General features: G+C 34.5%; 1 protein-coding gene across 5 annotated transcripts in view; it reads right to left on the bottom strand.

Annotated features, from left to right (window-relative positions):
- Positions 1-14,237, bottom strand: part of LOC311096101 (testican-2) — a 43,624-nt gene that overhangs the window by 14,618 nt on the left and 14,769 nt on the right. For 2 of the 5 annotated variants that reach the window (XM_084135070.1, XM_084135069.1), the window contains exons 3-4: positions 5,509-5,554; positions 4,958-4,975 (exon numbers count right to left, since the gene is read on the bottom strand). In XM_084135070.1, the coding sequence (XP_083991196.1) occupies positions 4,958-4,975; positions 5,509-5,554 (64 nt within the window). Of the gene's footprint in view, positions 1-4,957; positions 4,976-5,508; positions 5,555-7,551; positions 7,661-14,237 lie in introns of those variants that run through there. The other 3 variants (XM_084135072.1, XM_084135073.1, XM_084135071.1) reach the window with 3 other exon arrangements.

Genomic DNA, 14,237 nt, shown 5'->3' with positions numbered 1-14,237 from the left:
TTCAGAAATGATGAATGAGTATAACCACATTTCACTTTGCTGGACAAAAGTAGCCATGGTTTTCATTTACATCAATTGATCATGGCAGCAGTTATTCAACAGATGAAGATGAAATGATGAAGCAGAGCTTTATACGTGCATACATCCAGGCGAGCACGAGCGCACTTTCTGCATCTTACAGAGCGGATGCATGCGTCTGGATCGCAGTGATGCCGGATCAGAAACAATCTGCCAGGAAATTGAGTTCAACGCAGGTTTTGTGGGCTTTTTGATTCGCATGATTCCATTAGCGAATCAGGAGTGAATTCCTCATTTCTATGTTTGCACTTAAAGGAGTAGTTCACTTCAGAATTAAAGTTTCCTGATAATTTACTCTCCTCCTCGTCATCCAAGATGTCTTTCTTTCTTCAGTGGAAAAGAAATTAAGGTTTTTGAGGAAAACATTCCAGGATTTTCCTCCATATAGTGACATCAATGGGGTCCAACAGGTTGAAGGTCCAAATGTGAGTTTTGTGGCGATGAAAAATGAAAAATTTTCATTTTTAAGTGAACTAATCCTTTAAAGTCAACATGAAACTGAATTTGTGCTCGTGTTTTCTTCCCTATTGTGCCGTATATCAAATGAACAAATGTGGGCGGGGCTTGATTTTGTCTGTGGGGAACTGATTGGCTGGTTGTGGTTTGCTATTGGTGGATCTCATGTGAGTGACAGGTTGCCCCGGTCGCTACTGTGTCCTTATAAAAGTTACAGGGATCCGATCATCTAAATAAAGCACAAAAAGCAGATTTTACAATCTTATTCATGGAAAATGAGCCGAATCTCTTTTTATCCCGGCACTCGTTATGAATAATTCAAAACTAGACTCGAGGAGAGAAAGAAACCTCAGCCCAGGAAAAAGAAGAAGGGATCCGGCTGGAGAATATCCCATCTGTGTTCTGTGTGTGTGTCGGTACACTGATAAACAAGACCAAAGACAGAACAACACACACCAACATGAATCAGAACCAGAAAGACGGGATCAACCTTTCCCAAGAGAAAACACATGACACACTGAGAAAACTTGTTTTCCTACAAATATTAGGGAAGACAGGAAAATATGGAACATGACGACTGACGATTCTTCAGATTATTCAGAGATGAACAAACTGTGAATCTGACGGGATGTTAACAGTGTCATGGTATTATCATGGAAATAGTACAGCAGTTATTTCATATTATTCAATGGAATGTAAATACTATAATAAATGAATATGACATCGTTCAGTATCATAGAGAGTTTCCACGTCTTTTTACCAATGAAGGTCCATGATATTTTCAGTAGTTTGTATGATTACTGGATACATTGACAATCAGAACTCTTAAAAATTAAACTAACTATTAAAACTAACTAACTAAATAACTAACTATTAACTAACTAACTAACTAACTTTAACTAACTAACTACTAACTAACTAACTAACTAACTACTAACTAACTAACTAACTAACTATGAACTAACTTAACTAACTAACTTTAACTAACTAACTAACTAACTAACTAACTAACTAACAACTAACTAACTAACTAACAACTAACTAACTGACTAACTATTAACTAACTTTCATGTGCTTTTGTCTTTTTCTTTTTTTTATTTCTATTTTTAAATTTATTTTTATCTCAGTTTGTCATTTTAATACTTCTACTTAAACTTTATTTGAAATTTGTAACTTGAAATTTATTTCAGCTAGTGAAATAGTTTTTTGTATTTAATTTTTATTTAATTTATATATATATATATATATATATATATATATTATTTTATACATGAGATATATATATATATGATTTCTATTTTAAGTTGATACTGTTCTTTCTTTTAACTTTCTATTCATCAAAGAATCCTGAAAAACTAAATGTATCAGTTTCCACAAAAAATATGAACCGTTTTCAACACTGATAATAATCATAAATGTTTCTTGAGCATCAAATAATAATATTATACAGATTTCTGAAGGATCATGTGACACTGAAGACTGGAGTAATGATGCTGAAAATTCAGCTTTGATCACAGGAATAAATTACACTTTACTGTATATTCACATAGAAAACAACTGTTTTAAACTGTAAAAATATTTAATAATTTTACTGTATTTTTGATCAAATAAATGCAGAGACGTCTTTTAAAAAGCATTGAAACATCTTACCGATCCAAACTTTTGAACGGTAATGTAAATCACACTTCTTTTCTTTGTGATACATTAAAGTACCATGATCACACAGTTGCCATTAATTTTAGGATAATGACCTTTTTACTGTACGTTCACATATTCACATTTCCAGACGCAGAACACGATCGCTATCATGGCTCTGATGTGTCTATTCCACTGTCAGTCAATCTCTCTCTCTCTCTCTCTCTCTCTCTCTCTCCCTACAAGTCTCCCTCTCTCCCTCTCTCTCTCTCTCCCTACAAGTCCCTCTCTCTCTCTCTCTCTCTCTCTCTCTCTCTCTCTCTCTCTCTCCTCTCTCTCTCTCTCTCTCTCTCTCTCTCTCTCTCTCTCTCTTCTCTCTCTCTCTTCTCTCTCTCTCTCTCCCTCTCTCTCTCTCTCTCTCTCTCTCTCTCTCTCTTCTCTCTCTCTCTCTCTCTCTCTCTCTCTCTCCAGGGTTATTATGGTCAAACCCCATGAGGTGTGTAATGTCAGTGATTTTTCAGGGCTGTGTGACCGCAGACGGGCCGAACCATCTTTCGCTCTCGGCTCGGAGCGGCGCTGGAGGCGTTTCCATAGAAACATGAGCAATTTCTGCACTATGATTTGTAGCACACTCACAAGCTTCATAAATTCACGCCGCTCCTTCTGAAAGCAGCTGAGAGCCACAGAGGAAAAGGGTGTAAAGTGTCAAAGGCGTTTGATTTAGCGCTCTAAGCTGCCTATCCTTCTGAATCTACACGCGTTTCTCTCGTTCTGATTCCCAAAGGCCTGTAGTGACAGCGACAGATGAGATGATTAGACATCTGTGACCCTGGACCACAAAACCAGTCACATGGAGCAATTTTTTGAAATTGAGATGTATACATCATCTGAAAGCTGAATAAATAAGCTGTCCATTGATGTATGGTTTGTTATGATAGGACAATATTTGGTCGAGATACAACTATTGAAAATCTGGAATCTGAGGATGCAAAAAAATCGAAACATTGAGAAAATCTCCTTTAAAGGGACTATGTGTAACTTTTTAGGTATTTTATTATCTAAAATCAAAATTTGTATTAATAAATATGCCCTCAATGGTGTACAAATACCTATGCCAATGATCAGACTAATCCTCGTAAACGAAGAATTTATTATCTTTATATACATGGGACGGGTAGGTCCACGGAGGCTTCCATGTATTTCCGCCATCTGGAAAAACTATAATAGCAGAGAGGGACAAAAAGTACTAGGCCAACGCGTTTCCACAACGCGTTTTCGTTCAGAGCCAGCGTCACGTGACTGAAGCCAGCAGAAGCGGAGGAGCAGAGCAGAGAGAGGCGCTTGTCACTGCCGCGGCAAGTTTAAAAGGCTGCACTGTACGGTTATTTATACACCATTCATTCATACATATGCTGAGTCACAGGATGATTCCTCGTCGTCGAAAAGGTCCAAAATAGACCGTAAAAGGAAACGTGACCGGAGATTACAAAAACAAGGGCTAATGTGGGGATAGCTAATGCAGGAGAAAGCTTTCAAAAGAGACGCTGAAGTTGCCTGCTTTCTTCTCGACAGGCAAGTCAATGTTACGGTCTTAATTACAAGCTTATTTTCATTGCTTGGTTGTGTACTTTATTATATGGACAGTAGAACATTTATAGTTAAAAGTTAAACAGGCTCTTTGATGAATAGCAGCTATTGAGTAAAGTAACGTTAGAGAAGGCGCTGATGATGATGATGATGATGATATCTAACAATGCACGTACTTCAAAAAATATAACGAGTAAAGAAGGCATTACTACTAATTACCATAGTTAATGCTTTTCACAGTCAGTAATTCATACTGTAACATTCTTTTTTTCGTTGTTTAAGTTTCAGTTTGTTTTAAATAACAAACCTGTTCACCCGAAGAAAAACTCGAAGTGCTATTATAAGACATCCTGTCATAGCTTTTTGGAACATAACGGCTACCGTAGATGCAACGCGCATTTGAAAAAGTGAGGCGCTGGAGAGCATTATTCGTTTGAATGCAAAATACAATTTCACCACTAGATGGGAGAAATTCCTACACACAGTCCCTTTAAAGTTCTACATTTATGTTAGCGATTGTGCTGCATTCACTCACAGAAATACACATTTTATATATTTACAGTAGGAAATTTACAAAATATCTTCATGGAACATGATCTTTACTTAATATCCTATAATGAGTTTTGGCATAAAAGAAAAATGCATAATTTTGACCCATACAATGTATTGTTGGATATTGCCACAAATATACCCGTGTGACTCGTGATCCAGGGTCACATTTAATCCCGATGTATGGGAGTTTATCCATACTAAAATCTGGCTGCACACAATTTTATAATGTTAAAACACCATTATGTCGGAAAAACACGGTTCATTTGACCAACGGGAGCGACTGAATTAAATTATGCAAAGCAGTGCCGGTAAAAACCTCTGGAATGAATCAAGATCCCAGTTTCACTCTTATTACTCTGCGGTCTCAAACAAAAGCCTTTTCTGATCCACTATCTGTGTGTGTGTGTGTTCAGTCCCGCTGGGTCTGTAATTACTGCCACATTAGACAGGATTTCAGACAGTAATGTATAATTGTCTGCAGGTCGTTAAGTCAGTATGACATCACTAGTTTAGGGTTAATGGCCGACGGCAGACGTTCTCCACTAATGGAGGATTTGAGGATTTTAAGGAATTTAGTATTCACTAAGTAGCATTAAATGTCTCGGGATAAATATGAAAATGCTAGAAAAGAAATGTCTTGCGCACTCACCAGAGGAGCGAGTCTGATCTGCAAGTGTTACAAAAGCATTACATTCATTACAAAAGCATCGCATGTCTGTCAAACATTTATTAAGACTATTTTAGGACCATCATGATTTATTTGAAAAACTAATTTTCTTATAACAGCAATGTGAATTTTTTGTTTACTATAAAATACTGTAATACGATGATTTAAAAAAAAAAAAAAAAATTTAGGTACAATTCTCACTATTAACTACAACTTTTGCCTCAATAAACTCCTAATTACTGCTTATTAATAGTTAGTAAGGTAGTTGTTAAGTTTAGGTATTGGGTGATTAAGGGATTGCATAATATTGCATTAATATGTGCTTTATAAGTACTAATAAACAGCTAATATCTCAGTAATATGTATGATAATAAGCAACTAGTTAATAGTGACAATTGGACCTTCGTTTTCTTTGAGCAAAATATAATTATAAAAAATATAATATATAATATAAATATAATTTCTTTTCTTTTTTTCTTTGATTTTGGTGTTGGCATAATGAGGTGCAGTGGAGAGTGCGTTACGTTACTCACTTTCGTCAGAACCCTGTGGAGTTTCCAGCGTACGGATGTAGTCGTCCTGATGAGAAACACAGGAGAGAAATCATTATATTTCATATATGTGACAAATGCATTAAAAATCAGGTATTTTCCCTCATCTAGACATGATCGTTTAAATGTTCCCTTGTTTCTAATAAAATTGCTGAACATTCATTTATTATACACAATATTTACTCTAATATTCAGTTACTACACAAATGTACAATTGTGCACATGAATCAGGGCATTGTTGATTTTTCCTTTGTGGAGTTTAGATTCACGTGTTATTGATTTGATCAGACCCAGCTAACAAAAAAGCTCCAAAAATGTTTTGCTAACGTTCCCATTATTTCTTAATGTTCTCAGAATGTTCAAAACGTCCATTTTTTTATTTATTTATTTTTTTACTCCTAGCAGGGTTCGTACAGATACTGTAAAATGAAATTCCAGGACTTATAAGGACTTTTCAAGCACTACTTTTCTGGTTTTAAATTCTAAAAAAGGTAAAAAGATTTTAAAAAATAAACCAATAAAACAAAATGGTAGAAATAAAGTGCAGCAGATGCAATGACTGTAGTAACTTTAATCACTGAAAGGCCAAAGATATCGCTTCTTTCTTCAAACTGATTTCCCCCCCATGAATATATAATTGAACTGAAAAATGAAAGCTGTATCATATACGTGGATATTTATGAGCAATATCACACTCATAGCCATGCGAGATGCCTCTATATCAGACGGGCTGCAGATTTAGCATTTTGAGTGAAAAGATTATTTTATCAATAAAATCAAACTAATTTCACATATATTGTCTTTCAACAATGCAAGCGCTTTTCAAGTACCTATTCATAAATATGGTTGTTTTCAAGACTCAACTATCCTATATAAAAAGTCCAGTTCAAGCATTTTAAGCAGCTTTTATATGTGTAACATGCATGCAGGGAAGCTGAAGACAGAAGACTCAGGTTCTCACAAAACACTAATAAGTTTAATTCTTACTGAAAAAGCAAGCAAACAGGCAGTGCGAACACATCTCAACATAACAGAGGCTGGACCAAGAGTGAAGGCAAGGCTGAGGCTTAAATAACAAACTGAAACGAGCTAATAAATGACACACAGCTGAAACCAATAAACTAATAATGACGGTAACCATGGAAACTGAACAAAGGAACCGGTAAAGCTCAGACATGAACAAAACAGGGAAACAGATTCATAACCCTGAAACCCCAAAAACAAATATAACCCTGACAATATGAACCCTGTCTTAGTTAATAATAAGGAAACGTTCGCTTTGATCTGCAAAACGTTACAGGGAATGTTACTTTTGAATGAACATTCTAAAAAAGTAGCAAAATTTTAAAATGATTGACGAACATCCAACTAAAATATTTCGGGGGGGGGGGGGGGGGGGGGGGATTCCATGAATGATGTATAAATAATGTTTTTGTGCTATCGTTATTATAACATTATTACATTATTAAACATCAGATTACTTTGAACAAACAATCTATTAACGTTCCTGGAAGAACATTTGTGACCCTGGACCACAAAACCAGTCACATGAGTCAACTTTTTTAAATTTTGATTTATACATCATATGAAAGCTGAATAAATAATCTTTCCATTGATGTGTGGTTTGTTAGAATAGGACAATATTTAGCAAAAAAATCGAAACATTGAGAAAATCTCCTTTAAAGTTCTACATTTATGTTGGCGATTGTGCTGCATTCACTCACAGAAATACATGTTTTATATATTTACGGTAGGAAATGTACAAAATATCTTCATGGAACATGATCTTTACTTAATATCCAAATGATTTTTGGCATAAAAGAAAAATCTATAATTTTGACCCATACGATGTATTGTTGGCTATTGCCACAGATATACCCGTGCGACTCGAGACTGGTGACGTGATCCAGGGTCACATTTGCTTATAACTTTGAGAACCTTGTCAGAACGTTAGCCAAAGTTCTGAATGTTGAATATCAGTGATTGGTCTGAACACACACACATCTCACACACACAGATACCAACCTCCACTTCCTTCAGCGGCGGGAGGCAGGGGTGGAGAAAGAGAGAGAAAATGAGATGTAAATTCGGAAACATGAAAGAGGACAGATCTACGCCTCACCTCAGCTTTAACCCTCATCTATTAATATGATCTGGGAGAATAAGAGCCGAGGGATTTCCTCAGATTACTGAAACAACACGAGAGCAATGCAAAATAAAATAAAATAAAATAAAATAAAATAAAATAAAATAAAATAAAATAAAATAAAATAAAATAAAATAAAATAAAATAAAATAAAATAAAATAAAATAAAATAAAATAAAATAAAATAAAATAAAATAAAATAAAATAAAATAAAATAAAATAAAATAAAATGCTTCAAGGAATCATTCAATCAAAACATAACATTCTGTCATTATTTACTCATTATTATATCCTTCTAAGTTTTTTGTTTGTTTTTTTACACTGAAGGTGAATTTTTGAAGACTTTTCAAGATTTTTAAAACAGTTTCAAGCCAAAAAACAAGAATATTTTAAAAGTGCCGTACAGTAGAGGAGATGTTCAGCAAATAGTGACTTAAATTAGTTTTTTTTCTCACACAAAGCATCAGAAAAGATTTTGTTCTTCATCAACAATAAAATGTACTGTAAGATTTAACGTAACTTAAAGTCCCCCTGTGGTGAAAATCCAGCTTTTAATGTTGTTTATGTGTCTATGTGGTGTTTTTAATATGCTTTAAGACAAACCATGTATAAATTCATAAGTCGACTCCATTGCCGAGTATTTCCTCCTTAAAACTGCAGTGAACCAAAGACAGTCTCAAAAACACGCTTTGAAATCACTGGTGTTTCTGACGTCACAAACTACCTTGTAACCAATCAGATCAACGTGTGATCGTCAACCAGTGGATCTCTGAGCTGAGCGAGTGAGTGGAGGCGGGGCTCATTTGCATATTCATAGAACCGCACATACTTAATGAGGCAAGGGTGTCGAGTTACATTCGAGATATTTTAAGGCATACAGATTCTTTTTTTAAGGAAATTTTTTTAAATGTGTCATTTTGGTGATCAGAGATGAGTTTTAAGGGATAAAATGATTGACTACAAACTACTTTAAGTTTGGTTCTACACAACAAACAGCACATAAACCTGTAAACTCAACCTATTTGTAGTGTTCTTCAAAGTAAAATGTGATAAAAATGTGAAGAAAAAAAATTGTTTAGAATAAAGTACACAGGTTATTAATTCACAAAGAGACCAGGAACATGAATGAATGTAAATTGTGATTACATGATGACTTTGAAATACCGTCTAGGTTTGTTTAATAAAACATTATGCTCTCGGTGCGGCTTCAAACGCTCACGCATGAAAGCTGGAAAACTGTAATCCGCGAGTTAGCCTGTAGACTGCATCAAACGCTGAAGCCTGAACAGTGGAAGTGTCATCAGACACAGAGAACAACTTCAGCTCAGATTTCTCATTATGATGTTGTCGAGCTCCTGGAGCGAATCCTACTGGGAAGCTCTGTTGAAATTTACTTCCAACAGAATTTGCATGCTTCCCGCTGCGCCGGTTCTGCACACGCATGCTAATCTGACATTCACACATCCGTACGCGCCGCTTCTGCCAACACAATCAATTTGAGATTTTGTAGCATTTAGGAGCTTCGCTGTTCAATTAGACGCAGACAAAGCCCTTGAGAACGAGCAAAATGTAAACCAAAGCAGAAAAGAACAGATTGACACTGGAGCTCGATCAATATGGGTTTCTCAACGGCTGGAGCCAAATCAATCTCATAATGTCCAAATATCTGCTGATTAATCGGCCGAGGGTCAAAGTTTGGCTGACTACATCAATAACTGTATCACTATGGGAGTAAAAAGCTTAATTTTTCATTGACATCTATTTAAAAATAGCTAAAAATTGTTTTAAAAAAACAAACAAAAAACGTGTGATCGTCAACGAGTGGATCTCTGAGCTGAGTGAGTGGAGGCGGGGCTCATTTGCATATTCATAGAACCGTGAATACTAAATGAGGCAAGGGTGTCGAGTTACATTCAAGATATTTTAAGGCATAAACAATTTTTTATCAAGGAAAAAACGTTTAAATATGTAATTTTGGTGATCAGAGATGAGTTTTAAGGGATACATTTTTTGACTACAGAGGGACTTATTGAATATGAATATGAAATGAATATGTAAATATGTGCTGCACACTTTCCTCTCAATAACAAAATAAACGCACAACAAAAATGAGAAAACAGCAGTTCAGAAAGCATCTGATCGTTTTAAGAGATAAAATGATTGACTACAAACTACTTTAAGTTTGGTTCTACACAACAAGCAGCAAATCAACCTGTAAACTCAACCTATTTGTAGTGTTTTTCAAAGTAAAATGTGATTGAAGTGGAATAATACAAGTAATATATGAATTAAAAAAAAATTGTTTAGAATAACGTGCACAGGTTAATAATTCGCATGCATTAATTAATAATTAAAAATTGTATTCTGACTAAATTCGTTTTTTTTTACGAGCGACATAGTAGATGTTTTAATAGTGAGACATAGATGTGTTTGAAGTCACAGTTCACTCCAAAAAATATTCAGGGCTAAATTTCTGATTTTAATTTGCATGCAAAATTACCCTCAAAATTACAGTTTTAACATAATAAAATGTGATGCATATATGAAACCAGTAAGATTTCTGCACTCAAATCGTGACAGTTTATTATTATCCGTTTGCATTTATTTTATTTTATTTAAATAATCATGTTTTTAAAATGCGTTTATATAAAATCGCTGTGAAAACGATTACATTTATTCCGTATAAAAGTATGAACATGGTTAAAAAATGGCTAGATGTAGATCAAGCAATTTTCAGTTAGTTAAAGATTGAAAGAAATTAGATTTATTGATGACAAATATACAAACTTTGTTATTTTGAATTCAAAACACACTCAGATTATTAGTACTATTGCATAAATCTGACCTGTTTGCTGTCAGGCCCTAAAACTAACTTTTTGCCACACCCGCCAATGACTTTACTGGCCATTAATGTTTTTTTTTTTAACAGCCATGTAAAAAAAAATTTCATGTGATTTTTACGTGCATTTGATGCTTGACGAGTGTTCATTTTAGGCCCTGCATGACTGACAAATATGCATCATTAAATTAGTTTTTTTATTCTTTTTATTTTTCTTCCTTATGTTTTTAATGAGTAATCATAAAATCGATGTGAACAGTGATCGTCAAATTGTTGGATTACCTAATAAAAACATTTTAAACACAAAGTAATGGATATTTTATATGCAATTCACATACATAATTTACATTTAGCTCTAAATATTGCTTGAGTGTTTTGGATATAGTCAAAAACCCCAAATGGTCTGTTCTTAAACCGGTGAGATTTCCTCATTGATGAACTAAAGACAGTGTGTCTCCCAGTGATTGACAGAATCAGAGCTGTGAGTGACAGGCCGATGACCCCGCCGGTTCTGTAACGAAACCGTCCTCAGATTGCTCTTCACGTCACTGTCAGTCTGTGATCGGTGCGGTTTCTCCCCGAACGCTTCTCTCTGCAGTGCTTTACTGTGGTTTCATTCTCAGAGAAAAGCATATTTCGTAGCAGATTAGCTTTGCTCCAAACCCTAGCTAGTCGTGTTACTGTCTACATAGGGAACTACTTTACAAGGCTGCATCCTAAAAGAAAAGCCATCTCAGAAGTGACTGATTCGAAACACACAGGCACACAACTTCACTCGAATCAAAAAAACATTAAAATATTGGGTAAAATAGTCCATTTTAATTAGATATAAACATTTTTACCAATGTTTTAACCCTCTGGTGCTCTTCGTGTGTCAGTCAAAAATTACTGATTTATTTTTTTCAGTGACATGATTGTACTATATTTTAGTTTGATAAAAAAAAATGTATTAAATATTTTTTATTTTTAGGGAATTTTATGGTACTTAATTATATTTACACTGTATTTATAGTCCATTTATTCACTTTTTGAGCACTGACCTGAAAATAAATTTAATTGAATTAAAACTTAAACTGTGGTAAATCTTGAATGCTTTAGAGCAAAAGACTGAAGTTTGATCTCTTTTCAAAGACGACACTTGGCAGATTATTGCTGAAGTGAAAAAAGTTTGAAAAAAAAAAAACTTAAAAAGTTACAGAATTTTACGTTTATTGTTTTAAAAAATGCACAAAAATACTATTTTCAATTTTTATATAAAAATATATATTTTCAAAAACACGTTTTACTCTAAAACTGCAAGAAAATCAAAGCCCTACACCTAAACAAGTTGTGTTTTAAATTGTAGCCTGATATCTCAAAAAATGAGCTTTCAAAAAATTATTGCGTTCGGCTGCAGTACCAAACGCTTCCACTAGATGGTTTTAATTTTTGACCGCGAGGAACACAACCGTAACTATTTCTTTCAGGACCATTTAATCTTTTTGAATCATGTCCTTGGAATTTTTGTGTGTTCACACAGCAAGTGCCAAAACCTTTACCAAGTTTCGTACCATTCCGATGATGTAAAAATTCAACAACAAAAAAATGTACATTTTTTAGGTCAAAAATGACCAGAGGACACTTAAGGTTCAAAAAGGTTGTTTTTTGTTGCTGAAATGTCATAGAAGAACCAGTTTTTGTTGAAGAACCCAAAAAACTTTCATTGACCAATTCAGTGTGAAGAGAATTTTAATAAGCTAAAGAAACTTTTTCCACGATAAAGAACATTCTGTGGAATGGAAAGGTTTTTCTTGACTTTTTATCAGAGCGTGTTGCAATGCAGTCTCAGATACCGACGTTTGGCCAAACTCTAAAGCTGCATCACATGCTTGTTCACTGTAATGCATTGCAACAAGTGTTTTTCGCTACAGCCTTAATGTCCTAAAATGCTGTTTAAAGCTGCAGTCCGTAGTTTCTCCTCTTTGTCGCCATCTCTGTTCGAAATCTGCAATTGCAGTTATTCGCGGAATGATCAGCTATACGTGGGTTGTGTCTTAGATGCACAGATGTGATTTAATGATGCAAAGACATGCTCGAATTTCCCACGGAAATCCACCAGAACCACTGGAGTTAAAAACATCATTACAAGCGTACCGGTTTGAGTCGAGCTACGGCAAGCAGAGATTTCTGAACACTGGCTGGTGATGCACTTGCTCAATTTATTTTGGATTATTTTAACCCAAAAAACTTACGGACTGCAGCTTTAAATAGGCGGCTCACTACATTTTAGAACCGAGTAATAGTGTGCATTGCATCCCTGTCTGAAACACAACCCTGAGCTCTGTCAAAAAATAAATAAATAAATTCTTGCGTTCCTTCACTATTTTTGTTCTCTCTGCGTTCTCGCTCTTGCAGTGCTGCCATTTACTGACAGAAATGGCCGAGAAATAAAAGACCCGCCGCTGCCTCCTGTCAGAAATGCATTAAGGCTCTTCACGAAACGCAGTTTCATATCAGTCTGGCCACATGAGCACCATGAAACTGGACATCTGCTTCAGTCGAGCGCGTGTCGCTCTCCTCAGGGCAGAACACAAGCAGCCTCCGGCTCTTATCGTGTGGCCAGAGGATAAACGGAGAGACCGAAAGCTTCCAGGTGAGACTCGCTTCCAACGCCACGGGAACTAAACACAGTCCTGTCCAGAACATCCTCATAACCATCTGGACTCAATCTGAGGAAGCAATCAAGAATAAACCATTCGAAAAAGCAACTTTGATGGAAGAAAACGGACATATTTTACCCTGAATCGCATTTATAATGTTAGTCAGGGTTTCAACCGCCCCCAAAAAAACCCAAATAACAATACGGTACATTAGTTAACTAGTTACTATAGTGAACAATACTACTTCAGCATTTATTAATCTTAGTTAATATTAATTTCAATACGTTATTAAAATCAAAGGTTGTATTTGTTAACATTAGTTAATGCACTGTGAGCTAACATGAACAGCTGGATTTCTATTAACTAACATTAATAAATATTAATAAATATGTTTTGTAGTTCATGTTAGTTAATACATTAACTAATGTTAACTAGTGAACCTTGTTGTAAAGTTTGTATTGAACCTTACGCAAAATTGAATTAAAATGCAAAATAACTCTATTTCCCAGATCAAAACTGAACGGCAATGACAGAATTCATTATAATCGTGTAAACACGTTTTGTGACTCGCATAACAGGGTTATTATCGTTAACCAAAACTACAACTATTAAAAACATTTCTGTTTTTTGAAATAAAGCTGAAAAAATATAAATATATTTGTTGAAAAACAAACTAAATTAAAATTAGAAATCTGAAACTGAAATAAGTTTAAGTTATTTAAAAAAAATGAAAAAAATAAGTTAAGCTAAAGTTTTATTTATATTAATAATAAAATGAGAAAAAACTAAATTACAAAACATTAAACACAAACACTAAAAATAAAAGCTAATTTAAAATATTAATAAAACTATAATAAAATTAAAATAAAAAACTAAAATAACACTGCATACATACAAGATACAAATCTAACATGTCCAGATACATTTTCAAGATTAAAAAAAGGGAAGTTTTATTTTGCATTAAGAAAAATAAACTCTATATTCGGACAGTTAAACATTATTAGAGTTTACATGATGTCCACAAAGCCCATTAATAACATTAACATCTTGTTAAATGTTCATTGTTAATGTTTATCGCACGATACTG

Source organism: Abramis brama (genome assembly GCF_963993115.1).
Source record: "Abramis brama genome assembly, chromosome: 14".
In the NCBI taxonomy this organism is placed as follows: domain Eukaryota; kingdom Metazoa; phylum Chordata; class Actinopteri; order Cypriniformes; family Leuciscidae; genus Abramis; species Abramis brama.
Note: the sequence above shows the minus strand (reverse complement) of the source record. Positions and strands in the feature narration are given on the sequence as shown.